The sequence below is a fragment of the Argentina silus genome, assembly GCF_951799395.1.
Source record: "Argentina silus genome assembly, chromosome: 10".
In the NCBI taxonomy this organism is placed as follows: Eukaryota; Metazoa; Chordata; class Actinopteri; order Argentiniformes; family Argentinidae; genus Argentina; species Argentina silus.
The window spans coordinates 12,325,314-12,351,764 of NC_139664.1; the positions used below are offsets into that span (position 1 = coordinate 12,325,314).

Sequence of the window (26,451 nt, forward strand, 5' to 3'; positions counted from 1 at the left end):
GTATCAGTATAATTTATATAGACTCCAATTTAAACTTAAAAATTAATCCATAGATTCACTTATGTAAGAAACCAATTCAATAGAGATCTACTATAATCTATGGAAGTTACATAATCTAATCTCCAGACAGGAAATGTGTTGTTTCAATCATGCATGTGGTATGAGTGAAAAAAAATGACAAGAGACAAGTTTATAAGACAGCATTTTCCACAACATTTTATTTTGGATATTACCATAGCTATATGTAACTTTTGACGACAGGTATCAACTACAGAATAATACATTTAATAATTCTGCCATTTCCACTTTTTTTTTTTGCCAGTACATGGTTTGGTCCAGTAACATATTCTGTGGGTAGTTCTCTTCCTCGATGTCCTTGGATCGATAATGTCAAACATATAACACATGCACATGTCATTCACCTGTTTACATCTGGGTAAGACAACGGTCAGAGACTGACATTATGAATATAATCATGTATTTTCACATGTTTATTTTCTTTGAGACACCCATGACTAATAAGGCTATATTACAGCTATGCACCAAATGGTTCACTCAGCTGTTCTAAATATAGAGCACCATATTTACATTTCTATGTACAGACATTTGTTAAGAAGAAAAACAAAAAATAATCAAGATATCTTTCTCCTTTTTTCAGTCCAATGTGCCATTCTAAGGCTGCACAGGTTTGAAATATAAAACAAAAATATGTTTATTTACAGATAGCTGCAACATATAGCTTATTGCCAATGCCCTTAAAATATCTCCCCACTCCCCCACACCCTAGTTCTCTTCTGTTTCTCGGCCAGGTCCATTAAAGCTTGCAGAGATGAGCCTCTCCTGAAAGATGACCACCTATGTGTACCATTGATCCTGAATGTCAAACCTCCCCTCTACACTTCACCCTGCAGTGTCCGATAAGGTGACCCAGGACGGACGGACACGGACACACACATGCGCACACACACGCACACACACACTTGTTCTTCCCCAATGAGAGACTCAAGGGTCCGCATCAACACAACATTTTAATACAGCAGATCTTTCAAAAGTCCAAGTCCAAAAATAAACTTTTTTTTTTAAACATATATACATACTCAACAAACATCCTTTAAAACCAGCCTGCCTGAAGACTAGTTTAGAACAGTAACAAAAAACAAAACATTAAAACAAGCAGAGACGTGGGTGCAAATTAGTCCACTGAGAATCAGAGACTAAATGCACATTTTGTACATTTCTGTTCAATTCCGTTCTACAGATCTCAAATCCATTTCTGCACACCTTCATGGGGCCCAAAATCTCAATATGACGTGTGTTTAACCAACAACAGAGGAACTATAACATGACCAACATCTGAACATGATCAAATCTACCCTACATGAAAACCTGTGTGAACCTAAACGCTACATTCAGGGCCATCACAAGAAAACATACAGTACACCAGTCTATATGATGTATTTTACATTCGGTTTTACATCAACTCATGTTTGTGTGTAATTTGAATAATTAAAGTGTACCCAATTTGCAAATACATATCGGAGGAACGTTGTCTGTGTCAATGAATTGCCCTTTATGTTGAATACAGTGTCTTAACGATTGTTGCTCCTTTGATTTACTATAGTAATATTCAACCTGAATAGATGAGTTGATGCTGCCTTGGAGGAGGAGTGCATTTGGAGTGAAGACTTTGATGGGTTGCCTTATGTTCCCTTACTGACTCTCACGACTAACAGAGAGCCAATCTGTTGTTTTGGAGTAGCACTTGTTTTGGGGTTTGCACAAAATAATTGCTGTTACCTGCAAATCAATTCAGTGAGAGCTGTAGAACCATTAAAAAAAAATAATCAATCTTTAATTCCATAAACTTTAAAAACAAAGACAAACATAAAACAGATTGTCTGTGTGCAATAGCAACTAAAAGCACTTTTCAGACAGTAGTCTTATCGTCACTGTAAAATGAGGTCACTCAAACAAATTAAAATATCTTGTTAGATGTGCATACCACCGAGTGTTTCAGTTGGTCGCTGGCTTTAGACTGTATGGAGTAGCTAAAGTCAACATGATAACTTCCCTTCCTCCAAGCTTATCTATGGTCACTCGTATTGCTGCCATTTCCTTCTTTACTTCTCCAAGCTGCCCCATACATTCCACTGCTAGTGGGTAGCAATACTAGGGCTTGATTTTAGAAGACCATGAGCCTAATGTAAGTGCTTGCCCTTTTAGCTACCATGTGCTACTACCCACTATTTAAAAGTGTGGTCTTTATTTCTTCCAAATGTTGTCAAATTCAAATCAAACTCTCCACATTTGTCAATATCGACCCAACTCGCCTAGCCTCATAATTATGTTAAGCGCTACTCATTCCAGGGGAGCAAAAGGCTAAAGTGTTATTTGCGACAAAAAAATCAGATTTGAAACAAAATAACCCCTAGCAGCATGCACCTCATGTCATAGGTCCTTGTGAAGAAACTTTAAAAACAAAACAACTCGTGAGAATACTTAAGACAACAGTAGAAGGCAGGTTTGATGGTGAGGTCTTCTGAGGTCAGACATATGCTACAGCAGTGACTGTGGGACAGGGGGAGGGAGGGAGGGAGGGAGGGAGGGGGGGGAGGGAGGGGGGGGGCAGGTGTTGTCATATGACCTGACAGCAGCTAGCCTGAGAGGAGGTACACAGGAGCCCTTCTCTGGGGCTGCGTTGGATGTTCACAGAGATGGTCTTTTCACACAGAGGTAGCTGGAGCACATTGTTCTTCAGGTTCATGTTGTTCTCCTTGGCCAGGGCCAGTTCGCTTAGTGTGACGGCTGCCTTTTGGTCTGTGTACGCCCCAGCGCTGCTCAGAGCCGTGGTGGGCAGAGCGATGGTGTCCAGGCTACCGTTTGAGCCGATGCACATCTTCCAGGAGGACTTCTCCTGAACCTTGACACTGCCGGAGAGGCTCTGAGGGTCTATGATGAACTTGCCCATCCCTTCCACCAAGCCAGGGCCTCCCCCTCCCCTCTGCTGGAACTGGGAGCTGAGGCACAGGCTCATGAGCTTCAGGCTCTCTACCAGCTCCCCGGCACTGCGGGCTCTACTGCGTGAGGACCCTGAGGAGTGGTTACTGCTTCCGTTAGAACAGCTGGAGGGGCTGCCCTGTCCTTTATTTCCTCCTCCACCACCACTTCCCCCTCCTCCTCCTCCACCCCCACTACTTCCATTCCCACTGCTCCCTCCTCCAGGGGGGCTGCCCCTGTCTGGCCCAGAGCTGCCCTCTCCTGGAGGTTTACTCTGCCCTCCGCTGCTGCCTCCCCCATTGCCCCCTGAGCTGCCAGGCGGACCCTCGCTGCTGTCCCTGCGGTTCCAGCTGTAAGTGAAGCCTGTGTCCTTGTCTAGACGCCGCCGGAGGCTCTCAGAGTCGTCGTCGCTGGTCTCCGAGCTGGAGCAGGACGAGCCACGCCCCTGACTCTTGCGGCGGTGGTAGCGCTTCTGCGTCGTCCCTGGCGACGCTGCGATGTTCATCTTAAGCCGACTGAGCTTGGGTGGCAGACCCTCGTCCATGTCGAAGTCGTCGTCAGATTCTCCCTCCTCCTCGAAGATCTGGTTGAGGACGGGGGCGCTCTTACGGGAGGTCAGGCGGTTGGTGATGGATGGAGGCTTGCGCCGTAGGATGACCTGGGTGGGCAGGGGCGAGGGGTCCTGCTCCTCTTCCTCCTCCTCATCCTCCTCCACCCTGAAGAGGCAGGTGCACTGCTTGGCCGAGCCAGAGGTGGAGGGGGCTGATGCCCCTGCTTTGAGAGAGCCTGCGGAGCCTGCAGAGGCCCCCTGTTTGGACGTCCCAGAGGCCTCACTGCTCTCATCTCGCCGGCCCAGGTCCAGCAGGCCCTTGCTGCGGTGGCCGTTGAGCAGGTTCTCAGCGCTGCGGGCGGGGGACTGAGAGCCAGCATGGGAGATGGAGGAGGCAGCCAGGCTGTCCTCAATGTCCTGGTGCATGTCAATCTTGGTCGGCCATGACTGCCTGTGAAGGGAGAGAGCAGACTGGGTTTACAACATGATCCTCTCTGCCACTGTGTTTAAATACCTACCAAACTATACAAAAGAAAAAACTGTGGCTGGCAAAGCCGATTAAGATTGTCAGTAGCACGAAAAGAAGATTTGGAATGTCAGTCAGCATTGTGGTCGACATAAATATAATTAAAATTAGCATTGTGGATGGTGTAATCTTGCTGCTTGTCTGACAGCAAGGAGCTTGGCAGCTGATGCAAGTACAGGGACTAGTGGACCAATTTTAATTTGCAGACACAGAGGTTGTAAATTGCAAGTTGTAAATATACAGCCAGTGAGGAGAATGCAATAGCACAGGCGATCTGTGAACAACGTTTTGTAGGTTTATTTGTAATATTGAACTGCTGAACTTGAACAAAAAGCAGTCAGCATTCTTCTCTAGAAGGTCCTTGTTGACATGGCAGTGCAGAAAACAAACAGAAAGCGGTGGTTCTCTCCCGACGCTGGAGTCACAACGGCAGTAATAACAGAATTAATCCCAGGGTAGTCATCCTGTTTGTTTAACCCCCCACACTGTGGCGCGGCGGCTGCCTTAGGCCCCTTTGTGCTGCTCCGATCCAATTTAATTCAGCCAGGCTTTCAAAGGCTTAAGCACATTAGAATATCTCAGCCACACAAAACCCTCAGCTGGGCGACACCGCCACGGGCTCTATTCATTTCACACAACCTCAAACAATCCCCACACGCAATCTACCTGATAACACTCAGCTAAGGACCAGAGCAGAGAGTCGAGCGAGAGGGGGAAGAGGAGTCTGGATGAAAATCCCACAGGGCTCTTTCACTGTGTTTACTGACAGATATTTCTGCCCACTAAAATCAATGGGCCGTCTTCCGCTCAACACAGTTAACATGCGTCCCTCCAGTCAAGGTCACTCTTTAGGGCATAAAGCCGACAGACATGTCAGTTTACGTGCATGAAAGAAATTAGAACTGATGGCATGCACCATTTCTTCTGTTACACCTCAAATGACTTTTAGAACTTAAATTGAAGGCTATTCCCAGATGCCCAACGGTATACACCCCAAAGGAATACAGAAAGTGCCATCAATTGCTCAGTGACCACACAATTGTGCAATGAATCCGTGCTCTGGGGCAAAAAAAAGAAGCCCTGAAACTCATGCTACACCACACATTTCAGTGGATTTGGCTCCTATCTATTCATGCATTTAGGAGCCATGACCCAAGAGCTCAAACTGGGCGGCCTCTACCAGAGCACCTGTTTTGCCCATGTGTTTCTGGTCAAATAGGTTAAAGTGAGCAGTGCAGGGGTATACTGAGCAGCTTTACACCGTATCCATTTGATCGCTTCCTCCACTAAAGCAGTAGCTTTAGCTTCCCTCATCTCTGCAGAGAAACAGACTGCCATTTTTTTTTTTTTTTTCTAGGTCACTCAAAACCAATTACTGCAGCCTCCCTTTAAACACATTTGTCATCACATTGAGGGATCACACGACTGGGATGGAACTAGACCAAGTGCATGGGTTCTCCTAACGCCAGGCACAGTGAGGACACCAAGCAGCACGAGCAACTGAAGCATGAGAGGTCAATTAACTCCGGGAACCCACTTTTGCCGACAGCATCATTGAGGAATTACCATGATGACAACAACTGATAATACTTCTGTAGGCTTGAAGGTTTGAATGGCCCCATAATTGGATGAATGTTCATAGCATCAAATAGGCCATGGTGTTGCTGGATACGGGTCTGGCATGCTCATCTCAAGGGGCTGCTGGAGTGTGGGTGTGTGTTTGTGTACGTTATATGGAGTGAAACTCAATACTGTTGGGGTGTTTGTGTGTGTGGTGGTGTCTGAGGAAGGCCCAGAAGATCACAAAGGACCTCAACCACTTCGGCAACGGTCTGTTCTCTCTGCTACTGGACTAACAGGTACCAAGACAGTTTCAACCTCCAGGCCATAAGACTTTTGAACAGCTAGCCCTAGCTGCCCTGCCCCACCTGCACCTAAGATGATTTACAGACACAGACACACACAGACAGACACACACACACACACAGACAGACACAGACAGACACACACAGACACACACACACAGTATAAAAACCGTTTATTGATCATATGCACAGATCAAAGTTTATTGATCATATGCAATGTTCCCTCTAATTTTTCATGTGTCTGGGCATACACACAAGCTCCCTGAGCACACTGAGGACCACTGTGAGCAACATCAGATGTGCACGCTGTGGCCACACACCAGTATCACACCTGTTCAAAACCTTGGATCATAGCAAGTTACATGGCTTATTAAAAGAATCAAATTACAGCAGCAATTTTCATTAGTTTACTTTTAATATAAGCGATTTGGCCCACTTAAAATGAAAAAGACAAAAATCTTGTTGTTCATGGGATGTATAGTATGTTATATGTGAGAGTCCTGCTTTGGCCATGGGAAGAGTCCTGCTTTGGCCATGGGAAGAGTCCTGCTTTGGCCTGGCTGTGGTCCAGTCCATTACGATAAATCAAAAATGCTGCGCTACGCAGCAACTGGCGGCAAATTCAAATGTGCGTAACGCAGCAACCGGAGGTAGATGCAATGCTGCGTAGCGCAGCATCCGGCACAAATGGGTTAACTCCGCCGCATTGTTGTCAGCTAGCTAACCTGCATGGTGCGTATGGGCAGGGCACATATGCAAGCACTATCAATGCTATGATTGGCTGCGTAGCGTAAGTAAACCGTATCGTATCATTGGCTGGACACCTGTCACTCACTGTGTTACATTGAAAAATGGTACAAAAAACACATTATTGGTCTAATTAATTAGATTAGATTAGGTCTAATATTAGATATTAAATAATACGTTTATGGTGAATTTTATTTTATGCGCTGCATAGATTTTCTTGTGCGCTGAGAATGTGCGAGCAGTGCGCGATTGCACAGGCGCGCAGCTTAGAGGGAACATTGATCATATGCATAGGACAGTTGTAAATGAGTAAGACACAATACAGTCATTAACAGCGTGTGTGTTACCTGAATTGGGCCTTGATGTTGCTGGGGCTGGAGGAGCGGGTCTGGACCTCCTTCTCCTGCTTCTCCCTCAGAATCCTCTCTGCCAGCAGGAAGTAGGTGGCTGTGATGTGGTTATACTTATTAGTCTCCAGAGCTCTGGAATAACAAGATAGGAGATGACATCTAATTAAGAGACTGTGAGGGCTAGGGCAAGAGATGGGGGGGGGGGGGGGGGTTAGGGCAACACCAACCAACAACCGAGACAAGATAGCAGGCTGTGTACCCCCACCCCCCACCCCCCTCCGACCTCTCTGGAGTGAGAGCGACAGTACTTCCCATCCCTCCGCAGCCTCAGGGATCAGACTACGTGTATTTGTTAATGAACAAACAAATTAACTCCTCAGCTAAGTGCTGCCGAGGAGAGTGTTTAAAAAGGGCTCCGGTGTTTCTGCAGGGAACCTCTTTCATCGCTTTGGAAACACAGCAGCGTTTTAAAGTGGAGCCGGTTCATGTGTTTCAAATCACATACATGATTCATGTTCAATGCAAGAGCCTAACAGCTCCTGTTGGGTACAAGTGCACAGTTTAACATTCAGATCTTATCTCCTGAGCTCTCAGATGTTCACAGTTTCCTCTCTGAGTTTGTGGTAGAAGACACAGACAGGCATGATTGCAAACAACCCCCCCCCCCCCACACCCCCCCACTCCCGATGGCTTTGTCTGAGCACAGTGGGGTAGTGTTGTAGCCTGGGAGGAAGTGGAAGGCAGGTGACTGACAACTTTGAACCACAACACAAGTGTGTTGTTCTCCCTGTATAGCTCTCACAGGCACTCCTGTAGCTATTTCACTGACTGTCTCTACCCCACCTAGCGGAGTGACACCAAGAAACAGGTTTGATGGGTTGCAGAAGGTCACAGAGCCCTGGATATGCAAAGAAAATGAGTGATGTTGGCAATCGCTGAAGGTCATGTCTCTGACGATGCATATTTCAAAATGTTTATGCAAAACACATTTCCCAGCCAATAGATGGAGTTGGCTTGTCTTCAAATGAACCTGTCACTTGGGGATGACCTACAGCAATAGTAATAACTTCAAAGCTAAGTCCTACATTTTCTCCATTTCACTACAAGCATTACTCCTCTTAAATCCTACAAGAGCATGTTATGGAAAATGCAATAAATGTAACAGGGCTACAATAACCAATTCCACATTGGACACCGAGCAAGAGTTTGAATGAATAAATAAATAAATATGAAAATTAGAGTGAAAGAGCAGACTCAAGAGAGATCATAGAACAGATGGAGTAGATCTAAATAAATCTGTGGGGGAAGTGAGTGAGATTCATTCTCTTACTCAACGATAGCCTCTCGGTCAGCGATGTCTCCCAGCACCATGCGCTGGATGATGCCGTTGTGCTCCTCGTCAGACAGGTTCTTGTGGGACACGAGCGGGGTGTTGTACTTGGTGGCTGGGGACGGGTCCACCCCCTGCAGCCAGGCGTGGCCCTCGATCTCCTCCAGAGACGCCCTGCTCTTCGGGTCCCTCTGCAGCATGCGGTCTATTAGACTGGGGAGGGAGGGAGGAAAAAGAGAGAGAGGGGGGGGGGGAGAGAGAGAGGGGGAGAGAGAGAAAGACGTGTTAGACTCACGCTGCTACCACAATTGACCACAGCAGCAGCAAAGCCTTGCAGCCCATGCTGCTGCTCAACTGCAACACTCTGCTGCCTTACGTGGCTTTGGGCCAGGGATCCAGGACACCATCAAGTTCTCAGCCAACTATTTACTCTGAGCTGCCATCAATTTCTACACATCCATCAATAAAATATTAAACGGCCAGCAACAGCACTCCTCCGTTTCTGCCCCGTGCCACTGGAAAAATAGCACTAGAGAGGGGTTTTCCTGTTAATATCACTGCTGAACAATATAGAGTGAGAGACAGGTCATGAGATTGGTTTTCATAGTGACAGTAAGAGAAGCGTAGTGTAAAAAGGCAGCAGCTTAGAAGAGATGGTGACAGTGGCGAATTGGTCATTGCTTAGCAGCTTACATTTGATATGCAAATAAAGTGTGTGAAAACAGAGATTGCAATTTAGGCTAATATGATTGCGGACGATACAAATCTGCCCGTGACCGAAAATGAATACTCCAAAACTCATCTGTATTAAGAGTCTAGTGATGTGTGTAAATATCTCCTCCTTTGGTTGCATAAAAGGACAGACAGGCAAGATGTAATCCTAATATTAAGCTTTGCGTTTCTTTAGAACCGTGTCCATCCTTGTAGTGTATGCAGCCAGACCGGAAAAGGGGGGAATTGATCTAATGACACATGGCATCAGCAGAACTACGTTTGACAATGAGTAAGTACAGCGTCCCCGCCCCTGCCGGCTCCTCTCCTTTCAGACTGTGAAAGCTAAAAAGGAGGTTATGACGAGGCTATGCAGCTGGAAGCATAGCGAGGTTAAAGCTATAGCCTACATATACTGTACAACTAGACGTGGAGGTTTGATGCGCTCCTGTGAGCCGCCTCCCTCATGGTGTCTTTCAGGCCAGTCAGTTAGCTGTCAGTCAGAGAGGGGATTTGTCAGAGCGGGGCTCCCTGTAGACCGAGAGCAGCATGCCTATCTAAAGACTGGCAGCCCCCTGATAAGAATTCTCCCCGTTTTTAATAACCACCCGTCAGCTTCCATTCCCACTCTGGGCTGTGATTTGGACTGCGTGACCAACCCACACGCACGCATATGCACAAGCATGCGCACAGACAAGAACACATGCACACACGTGCGCGCTACAGAGTCTGCTTCTGACCATAAAAGTCCCTAAGGATGGAAGGGTAAGAGAAGAACAGACAAGGTTGAGAGTTAAATCAAATCAATTATTGGATTTGTGAACAAACAATACAGTATCCTTGGCCTCTTTCAGGGGGAATGGGTCTTGTCTAAACATAACCAAATAAGCTAAATATTTGTGTCCGACCCCCAGGAGCCTAACAATTCCTCATTCCATCTACTCAAGAAAGCAGAACCTCTGAGTCATACTTGCTGAGGAGTGACAGCCATCAAAGATTGGATGAAATTGAAATCAGATGAATTCCAGATGATGCACATGACCATGTACCGTAAGTAAAGCAGAAAAAAAAAAAAGAAAAAAACTCAGGAACACTCTGTTCCATCCCATGTGATTGGCTCAATGTGAAGGACATTCCCACATCATGCTGAGAAAAACTGTGATTTAAAATCTAATCCTCCTAAATGTGCATATTTATTAAAATCAGGAATAACAAAAACAAACAGGAACGCAAACAATCTGCTGAATTATTAACTGTGGCAAGTAAACAGGTTTTGGCATGGCAGGGGGGATATAATGCAGAGTGTGAATATTCTAATGAGAAAAGGCTCTAATCCAGCAGCTTGGCAGCGCAGCCATATCCCAGGTGGACATCTTATCTACGGGGAGAAAGACTGCAGAAGTTAAGAAACAAATAAAACCCCTCAAGGAGCACTACCTAAATCCTTTTAAACCGAGTTTTTTTTCAATTAGGAGAGGGACTCAGTCCCATCTCCCAACAACCCTTCTGTCCTTCTCGACTGGGTCAGGCAAGGTGAACTTGGTGCAGTCGTCTCTGCTGCGCCCGGACGCAAACAGACTCTCCTCCTCCAGATCGCAATAAAAGGTCAAACTCTTGCCAACAAGCCAATTAGCACAATGCTAACTGCCTGCCTCAGTGTAGGTGTTATTTAATCAGCAGTGACTAACTAACCTGTTCTGTTGGCTTCATTATTGTCAGAATTCTGACCCGAGGATGGCTTCAGTTAAGATCGCCCAATGTCAACCAAGTCAAAAATTAGCACTATCAATATTTTTTGCAGAGCTAAAAGAAAAAGCCACTAATTCTCATAATAAGCCCTCTAGTAGATAGGCAGACAGGGGGCATATGACACACTGAACATGATCCCAGCTCAATGTGCAGGTCTGGGGTATGTAAGTGTAGCTATCACTGGGAGGACCGTTATATGAATGGCACTGGAAGGCTGAGGCTGGCCCAGGCTAGATACATTTACTCTCTGATCAGTGAGCACAGATGTATACACTCCTTGGTTAAAAATAATTTATTTCAAGGCTGTTGTCCTAGTCTGCACTATTTCAAAGAAACAGAACTTGAAACACATCAGAAAACTCACTTTGAGATAAATTTCCCAAATTGTATCAGTTTGTCAGCAGCAATAGGCTACGGCATGCTATGGCTTATAAGCTTTCATTAAAAATGGGCGACATATCACTCAAGACAATCACTCCACTGATGACAGAAGCTTCCCACTCGCTCGTCATTCTCCCCAAGCAAATAGAGGAAATAGAGAGGAAGATACACTGTGGTTTCCAATTAAAATGTAATGATAGCAGAGGTCCACAAAAACAACATGTACCCTATTGAATTCCATTTTGGCCTGGTGCGACTGCGGGAGTGGGTTTTTTTTTCTTAATTTAATTTGACTTGAAGATTGAATCAAGACAGACACTGGAACAATCAAGGAAGGGCACTCCTATAAACATTGGGTACAGGAGGGAAAGAACTGGATGTTCAAGGAGCTGCAAAAACACCATCAGTCAAGTCCTGACAAAACAGTCTGCTGTGGAGGAGAAGTCTTTAAAAGGCTGAGGTCTAGGATGCTGTCTAACAGACGGACAAAACCAAACTGAGGGGCTGATGTACTAAAGGTTTGCAAGGGTTTTAGCACTGTCATCATAACCAATACATAGACGAGCTTACATTAAATGTGCACTATACTGCAGGACATTGCTATGTGAGACTTAAATTACTGGAAAGATATATAGAGACTCATTACAAATTGATGATTGCAAAGTGCCTTTGGCGATTTGTCAAGCTGAACAAATTGCTGGGTAGGGAATTGTGCTTATATTGTATGTTTTGTTTTAACTGTCATCACATTGCTAGAAAGAGATTGCAACTTCGAAGTTGTTGATGACAAAGAGTGTGGAATTCAAAGTGTTTTAATTTAATCCATTTTAAATTGAGTCTATAACACAACAAAATGTGGAAAAAGTGAAGGGGTCTGAATACTTTCCGAAGGCACTGTACACTATGCTGTATCCGATTTTAACCAGGAGAGGAGACGCAGGGCACAAAATGGCTGTTATCACGATAAAGTTGGTTAAGTCTTCATCATTAAAATTGTAGATAATTATTCATTTTGTTTTATCGCCCAGCCTCATTTAGCCTATAATCACTCCTAGCAGACAGCTAATTCATTGAATTGCAAGAGATAGCAAGAGATAGCAAGAGATAGCAAGAGATAGCAAGAGATAGCATGAGATAGCATGAGATAGCATGAGATAGCATGAGATAGCAAGAGATAGCATGAGATAGCATGAGATAGCATGCACATTTTCAGACAGTCTGATGTCAAGTGGAGGAAAAAGAACAAAAACAAATGTGAGTAGCTGCACAGCATGACAGCTGATTCTTGTCCAACTCAAACATTGCCTATGTTTATTTCCCCTCCCTGAAGAATTCAGCTACATTCAATCTTTTAAGATTAGCATCAACCCGAGGTAATACAATGCCTTGAGAATACGGAGGGAATAGGCCAACCACCCTAATCCAGGAGGCTCAGAAAAGTGCCTTAAGATAAGTGAACCGGTATTGGCTGGATGTACACAGATCTGCCTGGGAACCTTCTAGATGGCCTGTGTTGACTGGAGTCCAGACACGCGTTCACACTTAACATAGAGGAGAGAGGAAAAAGTGGTGGGAGATGAGGGGGGGGGGGGGGTCAGGGTCGGGGTCTGGCTCCTGTTCAGATGTCTACAGCTTGTCTGTTACGCAACTAAGGAGCAAGACAGAGTGCAGAACTCTGACACTGGGTCAGCACTAACCCTGTGCTCAACCACACTTGTTTCTTGCAGCTGGCAACTCCACTATTGCACCAAAAAGCCATGACATTTATTACCACTTCTTAAGTGTCTATGCCAACAAATATTAAGGTTTGTGTGTGCATGAGTGCTACACTCACTCTTTGCAGGCGTTGGAGACATGGGCGGGTACTGTGTATTTGCAGTCCATGATCATAGTGAGGGTCTCGCTGTCGTTTGCCTCTTGGAAGGGGGGCTGTCCACACACCAGCATGAAGAGGATCACACCAAGACTCCAGATATCTGCAGAGAGAGAGAGAGTGGGGAAAGATAGGGAGAGAGAGAGCGAGAGAGCAAAAGAGATGTAAATGGATTGAGTAAAACCTGGGTAGATCCTCTCCAGTCTCAGAGCAATTTGCTATCCAGTTCTGTAACATGTGCTGGGATAAGCACTCGGGGTGCCTTCAGGGGAAATTGTGTGTGTGAGTGCCCTGGAGGGCCAAACTGTCACCATGCAGAGGAACTGAACCATGTGCACTCCAAACAGCCCAACAAAGCCTCCCTCACACCACAGCAGTAACAGAACCAGCACCATCAATCAGACATTGAGTGTATGAAATGACCACACGCTTTGCTAGGCAGTAAACATAGACCTCAATAATATGCTTGTCACTGTAATAAAGCAGTGCTGCTGTGATTCGGCCTGACTCAGAAAGAATAATGAATTAGTATGCACAGTATATTTTCATCTATAACCCTCAGCTCGTTTAAGAATTACTCACAGACTGATACTTGAAAAAGCACTTAGAACTAAAGAAAAAAAGTATACTAAAGGAGAATTAAACTACCAAGGCTCAGAAGTAATTACAATAATTAGGATTTCTAAGTAATTTTAAGCCTATGCCCTGGATTGTCAGTGTAAAGCCCCTCATTGTACAGCTCAAAATAAAACTATAAAAACATTCTTCAATCACTCCTGATTTAGTTTTAAACAATCCACACGTGTAGCCTCATGTAAAACAAAAAGTTAAGTCCAGTTTCCAGTTTGAGGAGTATTCTACTGTAGTGGAGACAGAGCCAGAGGTCCAGCAGCTGTCAGTGTTGACTGTCTGAGACTGGGCCACAGCTGAGGTGTCAGAGACGCAGCCAGTAGTTGTATTCGTGCTGACTCCTGCTCTGCAGAGCTGACCTGGGAGGCCCTGAGCCCCAGGTTTCTATCTGCCTGTTTGGGGAGAGGCTGTCACTTCGCAGGGCCAGGAAAACAAAGGCTCTCTGTGCACTGCCTGGCCTGGCCTGGCCTGCCTGCCTGACACACCTGGGGTCTGCTGCTGTACATGTGTGTTATCTGACTGGCTAAAGCACACATGCAGAAATATCCACGTCCTGTCAGAGCCGTTTATGGCCACACAGCGAGTGGTCATTTTCACTCGCTGGTCATTTAATATAATAATATATGCCATTTAGCTGACGCTTTTATCCAAAGCAACTTACATTGCAGTGAGTGCATACATTTCAGTATATATGGTCCCAGTGGGAATCAAACCCACAACCTAAGTGTTAGCGCCATGCTCTACCAACTGCTCTACCAACCAACCAACCTATGGGGGTTACTGGTGCAGTCACTAAATGTCCATACCAGTGTCATCTCTGGTCCACATTATCAGGCTGGTATGCCTTCTTAATTCAATTGCATTTTAAACTGATGTTGCAGTGAAGCTAATTTATCGCCTGAAGGATGAATTTGCTCACCTCCCCCCAACCGACGATGGGGTGACACTATTTTCGGTTTTGCTCCATGATTTCATCTAGGTAAATGTTGCGGGTAGACTATGTCGAATAGAACTTTCTCTCATGATAATTAGTTGACGGGTTGGGCAACCAGTTTGGTTGTCAAAATCTCTCGTCTGGCGAATATTGGGTGCACCAAGCCCTGATTTGGTACTCATGTAAAACTTGTAATTACTGTGGCAGATATTTTTTCAACCTCTTCCGTCATGTTGACAGATTAAGATTTAGTTTACTGGAAGGGTGGCATCCAACAGCTCCAATTCCATCTCACCACGTCGTGGCGGGGAGGAGGGCTGCAGTGGCCAGGCACCCCACCACCACCATCACAAGGCCTCCGCACTGCTAAAATATTAACACACGTTAAGAGGAAAGGTCAGAGCCACATGCCACCGATGAGCGCTCAGTGTTCCAATTACCCGTGTCGCCGTGTCAACAAATCGAAAATCAAACGCTGCTTTGGGTCTCACACAAGGAGGATAAGCAAGGCAGCTGCTGTGCCTTATCAGAGAGTGGTGTTTACACTGGAAGGAGAAGAAGAAGTGGAGGGAAGGGGGACTGACCTTTTTAAGGCTTTTGTGAATGTGAATAGAGAGTGGAGACATAATCCCCTCTGATGTTGAATTTTGAATGACTGCAGCAGAAGAACAGATGACCTCTGCTTGGGACAGACGTGCAGTGTGCTCCAGAACTGGCTAGTTGTCCTGGCCTGGCCTAGCCTGGGTGTTAATGCCCCTAGAGGTTTCCCAGGAATCTGCGCAATCACTCTCCCTGCCAAGCCCCAGTAGTGTCCCATCAAGACCCACCAAACCAGTCTGCTCGACTCGTTGAAGTGCAGAACTGGGATTACATTCATCAGATGATACAGCTTTAGCCTGTTTCTGTCATCCTGCATAGAGATTCAACACCCTCTGTGTTGTGAAGCGACAATATCTATCTGAAGCTAAATATGGCGAGCTACAATTACCACACACTGAAAACAAAACATCCCTAACCTTTTTGGGTGGCCTTAATACCCCTACAATGTTTACAACTCTGTGTGTGTGTGTGTGTTAATCTTGAGATGGAAGAGTAGCACTAATAACTATCAAGGTGATGTGCCTTTCTCTTCACTGCGAAACCATGTCATTATGATGTTTGCTTCATTTGCTACAGCAAAGAGAACGCAATGTTCTAGAACCTTGCTTTAACATAATGCCAATCACACATGCTGTAACAGTTTTCCTATCATCAAAAGGAAATATTTCCATGCTGTGGCTGACCCAGTTCAGCCTGCCCAGTACAGAAATAGGCCTATATCACTAACTCCCTCAGTGCAAAACATCAGGGCCAGATTCAATCAAATCTTCCATAGAAATGTTGATGCAGGGCGTTGGTTTCCAAACGACTGTCTGCACAGTTGCACAGTACCTGCAAGGGTAGTCTTGTCTCCTGCAGAAACTTGTGTTACAGTAAGCAGAACGCTTCTGAGAACGTATCTGACCATGAAATAACAAGGTAGGGCTGATATTTACTGTATAACTACTGCAATGTGGGTACAACTGAATTGAGTCAGGCCAGTTAACACACACCCAAGCCTTATAAGTCTTACAGGTTTAATATCAGCTACAAATGCTCACAGGGTGTCAACTGGAATAACACTTCAGTGTCAGTGTACCCTTCAAGACGGATGGCCATGTCTGAGAGGGATCTGTGGATGACAGCTCTTAAGATGTCCAAGGTCTCTTACCGATACACTTTAAGTCAGCTGCATCCTGCTACAATACCTCTATTTGTTGTCTTGAGTGCGGTCCTCTATTTCAGGCTGTCTCAAGACTAACCCTCCACACACAGCCATGTCTGAGGGGGATGACATTAAACCCTGTCAAAAGGGCTAGGCCTAGCTCTCAGATTGTCTGAACAACCAGTAGGCCATCTCAACTTGCCTTGAGTATTGTCAAGGGTAAGTTATATGAAGTCTCAAATGTGTAAGTTAGTCAGTGTTGACAGGTCACACATATGTTTGAGACTTTATAGGGCAGTGTACTATACAGTGCTGTTGACCTGTTCTTTAAACAGAGAGAGAGAGTAGGGTACAGTGCCAATGTATTTTGAAGCTCACTTTGAATGCCACAGATTAAAAACACGCTCTGCAGTGCCCTTAATTTATCCCACGAGCATTGTGCATGACGTGCAACACGCAAGAAGTGACACATCCTTTGAAATGAGATGAAACGAGTGAGATGCAAGTTCCATGATCCTTTTCCCCCTCTACTCGCGTCTCTCAATTGTGCAAATGATCCCGCCATCCCCCACATACATGCATGCATGATGACTGGGAATGTCAGAACATGCCATAGGCTTGGGGCTTTGAGGACTAGTATCATCAAAATCAGCAAGGGAACCAACCTGACTCAGACCCTTTGAAACCTTGTGCCTTCCTCATTCTATGGATGGAAACACACAAAGAGATTAAACAGTTGGGAAGTATGACAACCTTTCCCATTGACTGAGCCTTGCTAAAAAGACATGACCTACACCCTAACCCCAGTCTCAAGGGAGAACCAGAGTAACCAAGGTTTCCAGAGTTCAGTGACTCTACAGAGCATCATCCTGGCTCCATTTCAACACAGCAGCCTGGATGAGTGACAAGCATTCAAAAAGGACAAAACAACAAGGCACAAAAAAAAGCAGCAGAGATTTTAGTGCTGATTTTGTGCAAACACTAATTGGTGCATTGGGGCGGCTATTTTCTCCTCCTGCGAGTGACATGAAGTGTAACAGATGTTGAGGGAGCGAGGCAAAAAAGCACAGTGCGGTCCCGATTAATGCAGACAGCCTCGTGTCAGTGATCAGGGAACAGAGAACAGAGAGAGAAGGGAGGCTTATGCATCAGTAGGGCTCAATCACTGTACAAATTGAAGTGCTGAATATGGAAGTGAACAGAGCAGGGCCACCAAAGAAAGTGGAGCTCTTTACCAGGCACCTCAAGCCCAAACGTCCACCCTGCCGTTATTGCGGCATACAGACAACATTATGGTGAGCACTCTCCATCTGTGTGTCCGTATCAGCCACAAAATACAACAACGAGCTACTGAAAAGGCAGCAGCTTGAAGCGCAACATCGCATTGCATTGTGAGAAACAAATGGGTCTGTTAAATAAGGACCGCTAATAGCAGCAGTATCTAAGCTGTCAATGAAGCCCATAAACCAAAGACCATCAAGTTGTGGACAGCAGGGTCAAGCCTAGGAGGTGACCCCAAACTGCACTCCGCCCTCCCTTTCTCCACCCCCACCCCCCCAATCAGACTGTAAATCAGGACATCACAGGAGAGTACTTGTGGAAGGGTATAGGGCTGGTGAAATAGGACACTGCACAGAGACAGACAGCATTGCCCCCCCCCCCCCCCCCCCCCATGTCCCTTCATTCAGAAAGGCCAGGCCAACTCTGGTTGGGTTAATCAAGGTCTCAGTGTGCCAACAGCGATAAGGGATGGATAGGTAGCTGACAAGCTGTAGACAGAAGGTCAAATGCTTTCTCTATTTTTACTTGTATCAAGTTAAGTTGTAAGCAAATTATGGATTTCAAAATAGATCTTAAATTATATTTCAAGACCTTAGAGATTTGAATACCCTGTCTTCAACTAGAAGGAATTGATGCAATACAGTATACATATGCACCCTCTCTCCATTTCCGAGGCTGATGTCGATGGGTTCATGGTGAGATGAGCTTGGTTTTTGCCCTACAACCTCTGACCTCTGAGTGTAACTCCTGCTGTGATTAACAGGGACAGGGTTCAGTTTAGGTCAACACTGCCAGCAAGGTCAGGACATTCCCTTTCAGAAGAGCCTGAGGGGTATCTGGGTGTGTGTGTGTGTGGGGGGGGGGGGGGGGGGGGTGGAGAGAGACTGCACTGGCAAAGGAGGATTGCGCTGGCCACCGCAGGATTCAGGCTAAAGAAAAAATCGAAACAAAGCATCGTATGAAATTAATTTCTCTCTTTTAAAGTCTTGTGTGACAGGAGAACGTCTTCTTCTAGGATTGCCCGTCCTCCCTGTCCACTACAGGTGGGGTGAGAGGCCTCCTGCGTGTGCAGCAGGGACCTTTGAGGACAGGCAGACCAACCCCTAACACCTGGCTCAGACACACCGCTGTTACCATAGCAACGCCTGCCTGTCCTGGATTAATCTCCCCCTGCCAGACCCCTCTGGCAACCTGCACTGTGTCTATACACATGGGAGAATCAGGGAGACACCACTCTAAACATAGCCCCCTTTTCCCTTTGCTCTCTCCCCCTATCTGCTTCAGTGGGAAGGTGCCAAACAGCAGAAAGAAAATAATGTGCAGAGAGGAAAAGGGAAGTGGGGGAAACTAAGGATCCCAAACACCCCCATCTTCCTATCCCCCCACCACCACCACCACCACCTCCTCCATCGTATACGCTCCAATGGCACAGAGTCCTCAGTGCCAGGAATCACACTACCATGCACTCAGCATATGTGCCACCACAGTGGTGGATTAATTAGTGATTCGGGGATTTGTCACTTGGCAACTTTCTCTTCGGCGCTCAATGCTTTGCTAACCATCATGACAACAACGGCCCATTGAGGGGCTGGACGGGTGCTACGCATCGCTCACCTTCACTCACTCAAACTAGTCATTTCTACAGACACTGAGGAAAACAAATGCTCCTGATGGACATGGCGAATGCCTGACATGCTGTGTGGGTCCATTACCCTTTGCTGACGACAGCAGACCCCTAGGTCTATTTACTCAAGTAGACAACATGCCACTTTATCCTGGATTTAGACATTACATGACTATTCTTTTAACAGTAAAATGCTGAACATGACACAAAGCACAAATTCAGGACATCATGAGATAGGATACTAATGTCCTATGTGAGAGAGCTCATTTGAAATGAAATGCGTTGAGCAGAGCTTTTCACTGATTCAACGGAGGTTCATCTAAAGGGCAAATACGGGATTCACTGACGGAAAAATCCATTGAGGCAGCAGTTGGAAAGTGCTGTGCCTCATTTTCAAAGTAGCAATAATTTTTCACAGGTCACTGAAAGGAATAATTACAGTTAATCTGCTTCCCTCCAATCATCCCTGTGCAATCACAGTGTGAAAATGGTTAATTTAGCCAGCTGGGTTCTCTCTTCATGCCAGCCTTCTTGTTCACTCAATAAGACATGGATGGGCATTTCTCATTCACACTTCCAACACTACTCTGAAATGTGCTGAGTAAAGTGCTACAAAACCATTCACCTGACTGAAATAGAAGCAAGTACGTATGAAAAGGCTGGCAATCAATACTTCCCATCATCTAACATAACAGGTAGCCTACCATTAAAAAGGTAACTGATAACAGACAGCGAGTTGGAGTAGGACAGCAGGGCCCAGAAGCAGAGGCTGAACTTTGGAAAAGTCCCACATATTTATTAATAGCAGATGTGTCACATCCACAGCGGCAATGTGAACCTGAGCTGTCAACTGGAGCACAGGGCTGTCGAACGCATGGGGAGAAGCTGGGAACATTCACAGCTACGCTGAAAACACATAGACGACGTGGAGCAGTGACACCACACACACTCTCTCACTCAGAGCTATGCTCCAGGGCCCCAGCCCTGGCACCGTTCATCTGACCACTACAGCTACGGCACGGGGTGGCTGTCCGGTCAGTCATAGCCGTAGCATGTGGACTGTACTACCAGCCAGCTTTGGCCACACAGGCAGAATGCAGTGGGGCATGCCAGCCTCGGAAAGAGAAAAGGTTACCGTCAAGGTCTGAAGGAGGTGAGAAATCGCTTCGAACCTGAGACGTACAAGTCAAGATTCTACAGAAGGACTGGGAGCCATTCATGGGGTCAAATCTGAGAGGGTGATGTGAGTGTACACACTACACTGAAAATAGCCCTCAGAGGAAGGAGGTCACTTGTACTGTATGTGCATCTGGCAGTGGTGAGCTCAATTTCAGAAACCAATGGAGTGTGTGTGAGGTGAACAGCCCTCCTATGCTGCTCCCTCCAGGAGGCGTACAGTCTACCCCTGTAGTTACTAGACTACTAGACCAGACCTGCCAGTTTCTGAGATCATTAGTGAAACTTGCATTAGTGGAATTAGAACAGGCTCAAAACACTCAGTGAGTGTGTGGAGAGGGGGGGACCATAAACATTCCGATCATCACTCACGCGCTACACGCGTTCTCCCCCTAGAGATTTATCTGCTACTCTCCACTGACTCCCCATTGACTTTCAGTTGGAAACATTAAATCATCATCAGTCCTTTTGCTTTATGGACTTGAAGCTGATAGAGAATCTGTCCATTTTAATATATGCAGGTTGAACCTCTTCAATTATCAAATAAAACATGTTGCATCCACTTCACCATTGCTACTCTGCATATTGATAGCATAGCCCTTGCACAACTTTGTTCATAGACTAGCCTACAAGGAGAGGCTTTCCATGTGTTCATATTGCAGAAGGGAGTAACAATGTTCATATGGTCACATTGTTGCCCCATTGTTGTTGTGTTGCCCCTAAACCTGTGTTTAGCTGTAATTTCTCCAGTAACAATATTTTATGAATATCACGCTGTTTCACAGTATATTTTTAACTGCATAATAATAGAGTTGATTGGCTTGTTTTACACAAGTAGAATAGGACTGTTCCTTGTAACAACAGCATTACTACACAGGTATAGGGAGTATTACCCTGATATGCAGTCAAATCAAATCAAGTGCTTTCTCTATCATGTTCAGACTTTTTCTAAGACAGATTGCATCCTAGAAAAAAACATGTTTTGTCTAACTATGATTTGAGTGAAGCAGGTGTCACCGCTCAGGTAAAGAACCTGTCCGTCAGTTGCCGCTGGCTTAGTGTTGCATCATATTTTAGACTGGCCCCCTTGACACCTCCAACACAGCTTCTACCGCACCCTGTTCCGTCATTACAGGATTCCTCAAGTAAAGAACAAACATGTCACAACAACAAATAATAAAGGGCAGAGGGCAGGCAGTCGGCTGGCCGTGTGTGTGTATGTGTGTGTCTCATTCACATTCCAGGAAACGTGTTCATACCCAACATACACCCACATCTACCAACTAATCTTTTCACAATGACGGTTGCCCATTTACTAAGAGGAAACAATGCGGTTCATGTAGCTCACCCCATCAATGCCACCCTGCTAAAGATTTATGTTTAACCCAACACAACATGGTCAAAGCACTGTCATCTAGACATGGCACAGGAGACATAGCCAGTAGGACACAGCTCCTGAAGCTACAGGGAGAGGGTCACACAGGCAGACACACGTCCACTGTCAAGCTGCAGATCTTAATGTTTTCCTTTTGACCCCAAACATCTCTTCAGCCTGAGCCAACCTGGCTCTCACACACACTCTGTCTGCCCGTCCATCACTAGACACATGGCTTGTAGAAAGGCTCTCCCTGGAGATCTGTCTAATGGTCCTCAGACAAGAGTCACCAAAACAGTACATGAGCCATGAGACTGCGGAGCAGTGCTAAGGGTCATAGGTGAGCTTTGCTTTGTCACAGTTATCCTCTGGAGTACTCATCCCACCAAGCAACGCTGTACTGGCAGTGGTTCAATATTTGTTTAGTGAGAGAGAATTTTTGCATTAGAGGGGGTGAAATGGCCTGTGACACAGCCCTGGACCAAAATGTGGGATGAAATATTGATTTGTGGGGCTTAGCCGGATACCATTTAAAATCGTGAGAGGCTTCCACAGGCTATCATGTAGAAATGTATTCTAATCAAACTGACAATGTCAACAGTGAAATGTTTACGCAGGGCCCCCGCACTCGAGGTCTAGTACAAACAAAGGATGGATTAACTGTTCCACAATCCGCCGGCGACTGTAACCGGGCTGCAATTAGCAGCAGCTTCCTCTCTGGAGGCCTTCCTCTGACACAGACTGAAGACAATTACACCTAAGCCCCAGACCAAAGATGCCCTGTCATTCTCTACTATGCAACAATAGTTAACAAAATGTGTGTGCGTGTGTGTGTGTATGTTATGGTGGTGTTTGAAGACAGCAACCACAATTTCGTCATTACACAGTTACACCCTTAAAGTGTGAGAGAAATGTGACCAAATTGGGGAAGTAATATAGCTAGCCAAATTCTTATCGAAAGCATTCTCATGAGTGCATTTTGGGATACACATTTTTGTCTAAAGAACATTAATGATTATTTCAGATTCTCCTTTAGGACAATGGAATGTGAAGAACCAGGATATTTAAAAGAACAAGTAATAATCATACTCAATCATCCTGCACTTCATAGTTAAATCCCAGATTTTGTCACAGAAGACTACTATATACACTGCAGTCAACCCACACAGAAAATCAATGAGGCAGTTAATTAAGTGCAATGAAACACCCTGGACACCAACACTAGTAGAACTGACCTTGTAGCACGCAGCATGTGGTTGTGTACAATGCTTCCCAAGCTACAACACATAGGCTAACATTGCTGCTCTAAATGTCAAGTTCAAAACCAGCTGAAACCTGCACATATGCCTAACCATTTCTAAGCTATGGTAAGGCAATGTAAAAGACAATTTCCAGGCTCTGAAACCCTAAGATCACATGTCAGTTCTAAGTAACCATGGCATCATGACACATAGGGCTGAGCTAATACAAGGCCAACCTTGTCTGGGAGTTTTCACAAGAGCACTTTTAAGTGTCAGAAAAAGCACACAAAACAAATCCAGCCCGTCCTGCGAAATATAATCAATGAACAAGCCTATATAATGGTCTATATGGCAAAAAGCATTGAACCTAACGTTTATTTCCAATATTTGAGAATAGACCTATGCTATGCTTACCCACTGCCGGAGCATCATACTCATCCCCCAGCAGGATCTCTGGGGCTGAGTAGGCCAACGAGCCACAGCTGGTAGTCAGCTTCTTGCCTGGCTGGAACTTGTTGCTGAAGCCAAAGTCGGTTAGCTTCACCAGCCCCTGCTTCTCAAAGAACACCACATTCTCTGGCTTGAGGTCGCGGTGAACGACGTGTAGCCGGTGGCAGTAGGAGATGGCATGAACGATCTGGGCAAAGTACTTCTTGGCCAGTTCCTCAGAGAGACCGTCCTCATGCTTCATAATGTAATCAAACATGTCTCCACCGTCGCCCAGTTCCAGGATCAGGTAGAGCTTGGTCTGTGTGTCGATTACCTCATAGAGCCGAACAATGTTGGGGTGCTGCACCAGCTTCATACAGCGCACCTCCTGAAACAGGTGGCCTGTGGCGACCGTATCCAGCTTGGTCTTGTCAATGACCTTGACCGCTACCTTCTCCCCAGTGAAGACATGGCGTGCCAGTTTGACCACGGCAAAGTGGCCCCGGCCCAGCGTCTTGTCCAGGTCGTAGAGCCCAGCGATCTTGCCATCATACCCTCGCTTGAAGCCAGCCATGACTGAGAAGGATGGGGATGCCCCTGGGGTTGGTTAGGGGTTCACAGGGTCTTGTGGGTCCAGCTTACTTCAGCACATTGGAAACGGATGTAGTACCCATGGTGCCAGCTTCCTGAGAGCCAGAGAGAGAATCAGGTCAGAATATCGACAACAAAAAAGGTGCATTTTAGAACATACTGTAAGTAAATATGGCTTTACCATGCAACTACATATGTCTGTACAAAACAGGGGAGACCTCTAAATTCATATTTTTGTCAAGAAAGGAAATACTGACTGCAGCTTTGACAGCCACAATACTAAAAGAGAAAGAGTCCTGTTGTTCAAGAAAAACAAAAGCCATGGTTCTTTTCTTGCTGTGAATACTACTAGCTATACTAATTCTACTATAACAACATTCAGCAAATAGAAACTTTATAGCAGCACATAGGGGACTGACTTGATTCCAAAGTTACAATGACTTGATCACTTACTGACACTATCCTCTTACCAGTTCTACTATAGCATGTAGGCCTAAATAATGCATCCACCTACATGCGTTCCACACAACTCTTAATGGGGACGACGTCACAGAAACCCCCCACACTCAAAAGCCTATTATTTCATTCACAAGTTCTTTTAATGCAGCACACAATAAAGACACACTGTAATTGATCTGGCTGAATGGAGTGAAGCTGAATAAAGTTTAGTTGATAGGCTAATTCAAAAACAAAAGCCATGCTGGAAACAGCCAATGCCTGATTAAAGCCCCACCCCCAGCATCATCAGAGTACCTCGGGAAAACACTGCCTAGCCGAACGATTTTGTTGCACCCCGATAGTTGACTGGATAATGTCAAATGTGCCTCATTTCTATGTCACTTGGCCAATATCAAATAATCCTACACCGGTCTGTGCACATTGTTGGGTCGGAGTCAAACAGTTATCTATAGAAGCTAACTATGCACTCGAGATCTCAGTTAGCTGTGCTTTGACAAAACAAAGTACATAACAATGAACAATTAAATAAGATGATTGCTGCTGGCTTGCTAACCATACCCGACTAACGTTAATACTAGCGTAGCAAATTGTCAGCTGCATTTTTAACAGAAAGGAGCCGAAAGATGCCGCTTTACAGGCCTGCTAGCAAGCCAACTGTCATGAGAGATGCATTGCGCGTTGGCTAGCTAGCAGCAACTTTCCTGTGTGATTGATTGTGCTTAGCTAGCTACCTCGCTAACTCATCAGTGCTTTAAAGTTAACGTAAGCCATCTAATTAATATATACGGTACAACGTTTTTCCATTCATCAAGTCACTAGCGAGCTAGCTGTGACTGAGAGCAGAGACAGTGGTAGCTAGCTCCACAAGCTCTACTGAGCTAACTAGCTAGCAAGCTAGCTTACGCTAGCCGTACGCGACGGCTGGTCGGACTCACCACTCTTTCCTGTAAACATTTAGCCAAAGTCCGGGGTAGACTGGATGAAAGATAACGCTCTTCGCTCGAACCTTAACAGTGTATCAATGGCGTTACACATAGATGAAATCCTTCGTTGTGACTACCACGGTATTCACACCGTGCTTACACCCATGCCTCATCAGTGGAACAAGGCATTGCAATGTACTGCAGCCCTCATCGAAATTGTTCTTCTCCTCCCTCCCAGAATCGGTTGCGGCGGCGCGGGCATCATCATCAGCCGCATTCATTTCTGACGTCAAAGAAACGTAGCCGATAATAAATGCTGAAAAAAATTCATTATGAAATAATCAGACTAAGTAAATGAGTACGTTGTGCTATATATTCGTGTGATATAAGCCTACAGTGTCAAATGGATACTCAGTCACCCATATTTTACATCCAATGTTCTGTCAGATAAGACATTGTGTGCTGTTTGTATGTAGGATATTCTGGCAATTTTATGATTATGAAACATGCACATCTGTAAAAACACAAGGGACCAGGTACAGCTGATCCAACGGCCATTGTCTCATCAGTTTGTTCACAAATCGGAACTACCTGGAAGGCTGGCCCTGGCTGCCAAAAATAGGTCTAGTCTGACATCTAGTGGCTGATACGAATGTCTTCCGATTTTTGCTATGAATGAGAGTGCAAGTGGAAGTGATATTTATAGAGGCTCAGGGAATCAGTTACAATTATTAAAAAGAAAATACAATAGCAAATATATTTTCAGTATGAAAGACTAAGTGGTGTTTAAATCAGCACAAATTGGGAAATGTGGTTTGGATTGGTTGCATTTCCTTATCATAACTCAGCAGGGTAGTATTGCATCCTACTGACATCGCAAAGTTTCAAATTTCACCAAATTACTCTCAGTTTCTCAATTCTGAGTTTCGAGATTACAGAATTCCCAAAGTATCTCATAATAAACT

General features: G+C 45.4%; 1 protein-coding gene across 1 annotated transcript; it reads right to left on the reverse strand.

Annotated features, from left to right (window-relative positions):
* Window positions 1–195: 195 nt before the first annotated feature.
* snrka (SNF related kinase a) lies at window positions 196–25,702 on the reverse strand. Its single transcript, XM_083678829.1, has 6 exons — window positions 25,499–25,702; window positions 23,499–24,199; window positions 13,041–13,182; window positions 8,366–8,578; window positions 7,033–7,167; window positions 196–3,998 (listed from the first exon to the last, which is right to left on the reverse strand). The coding sequence occupies exons 2-6, from the start codon at window positions 24,085–24,087 to the stop codon at window positions 2,636–2,638; spliced, it is 2,442 nt and encodes an 813-aa protein (XP_083534955.1). The 5' UTR covers window positions 24,088–24,199; window positions 25,499–25,702; the 3' UTR covers window positions 196–2,635.
* Between the last annotated feature and the right edge of the window lie 749 nt (window positions 25,703–26,451).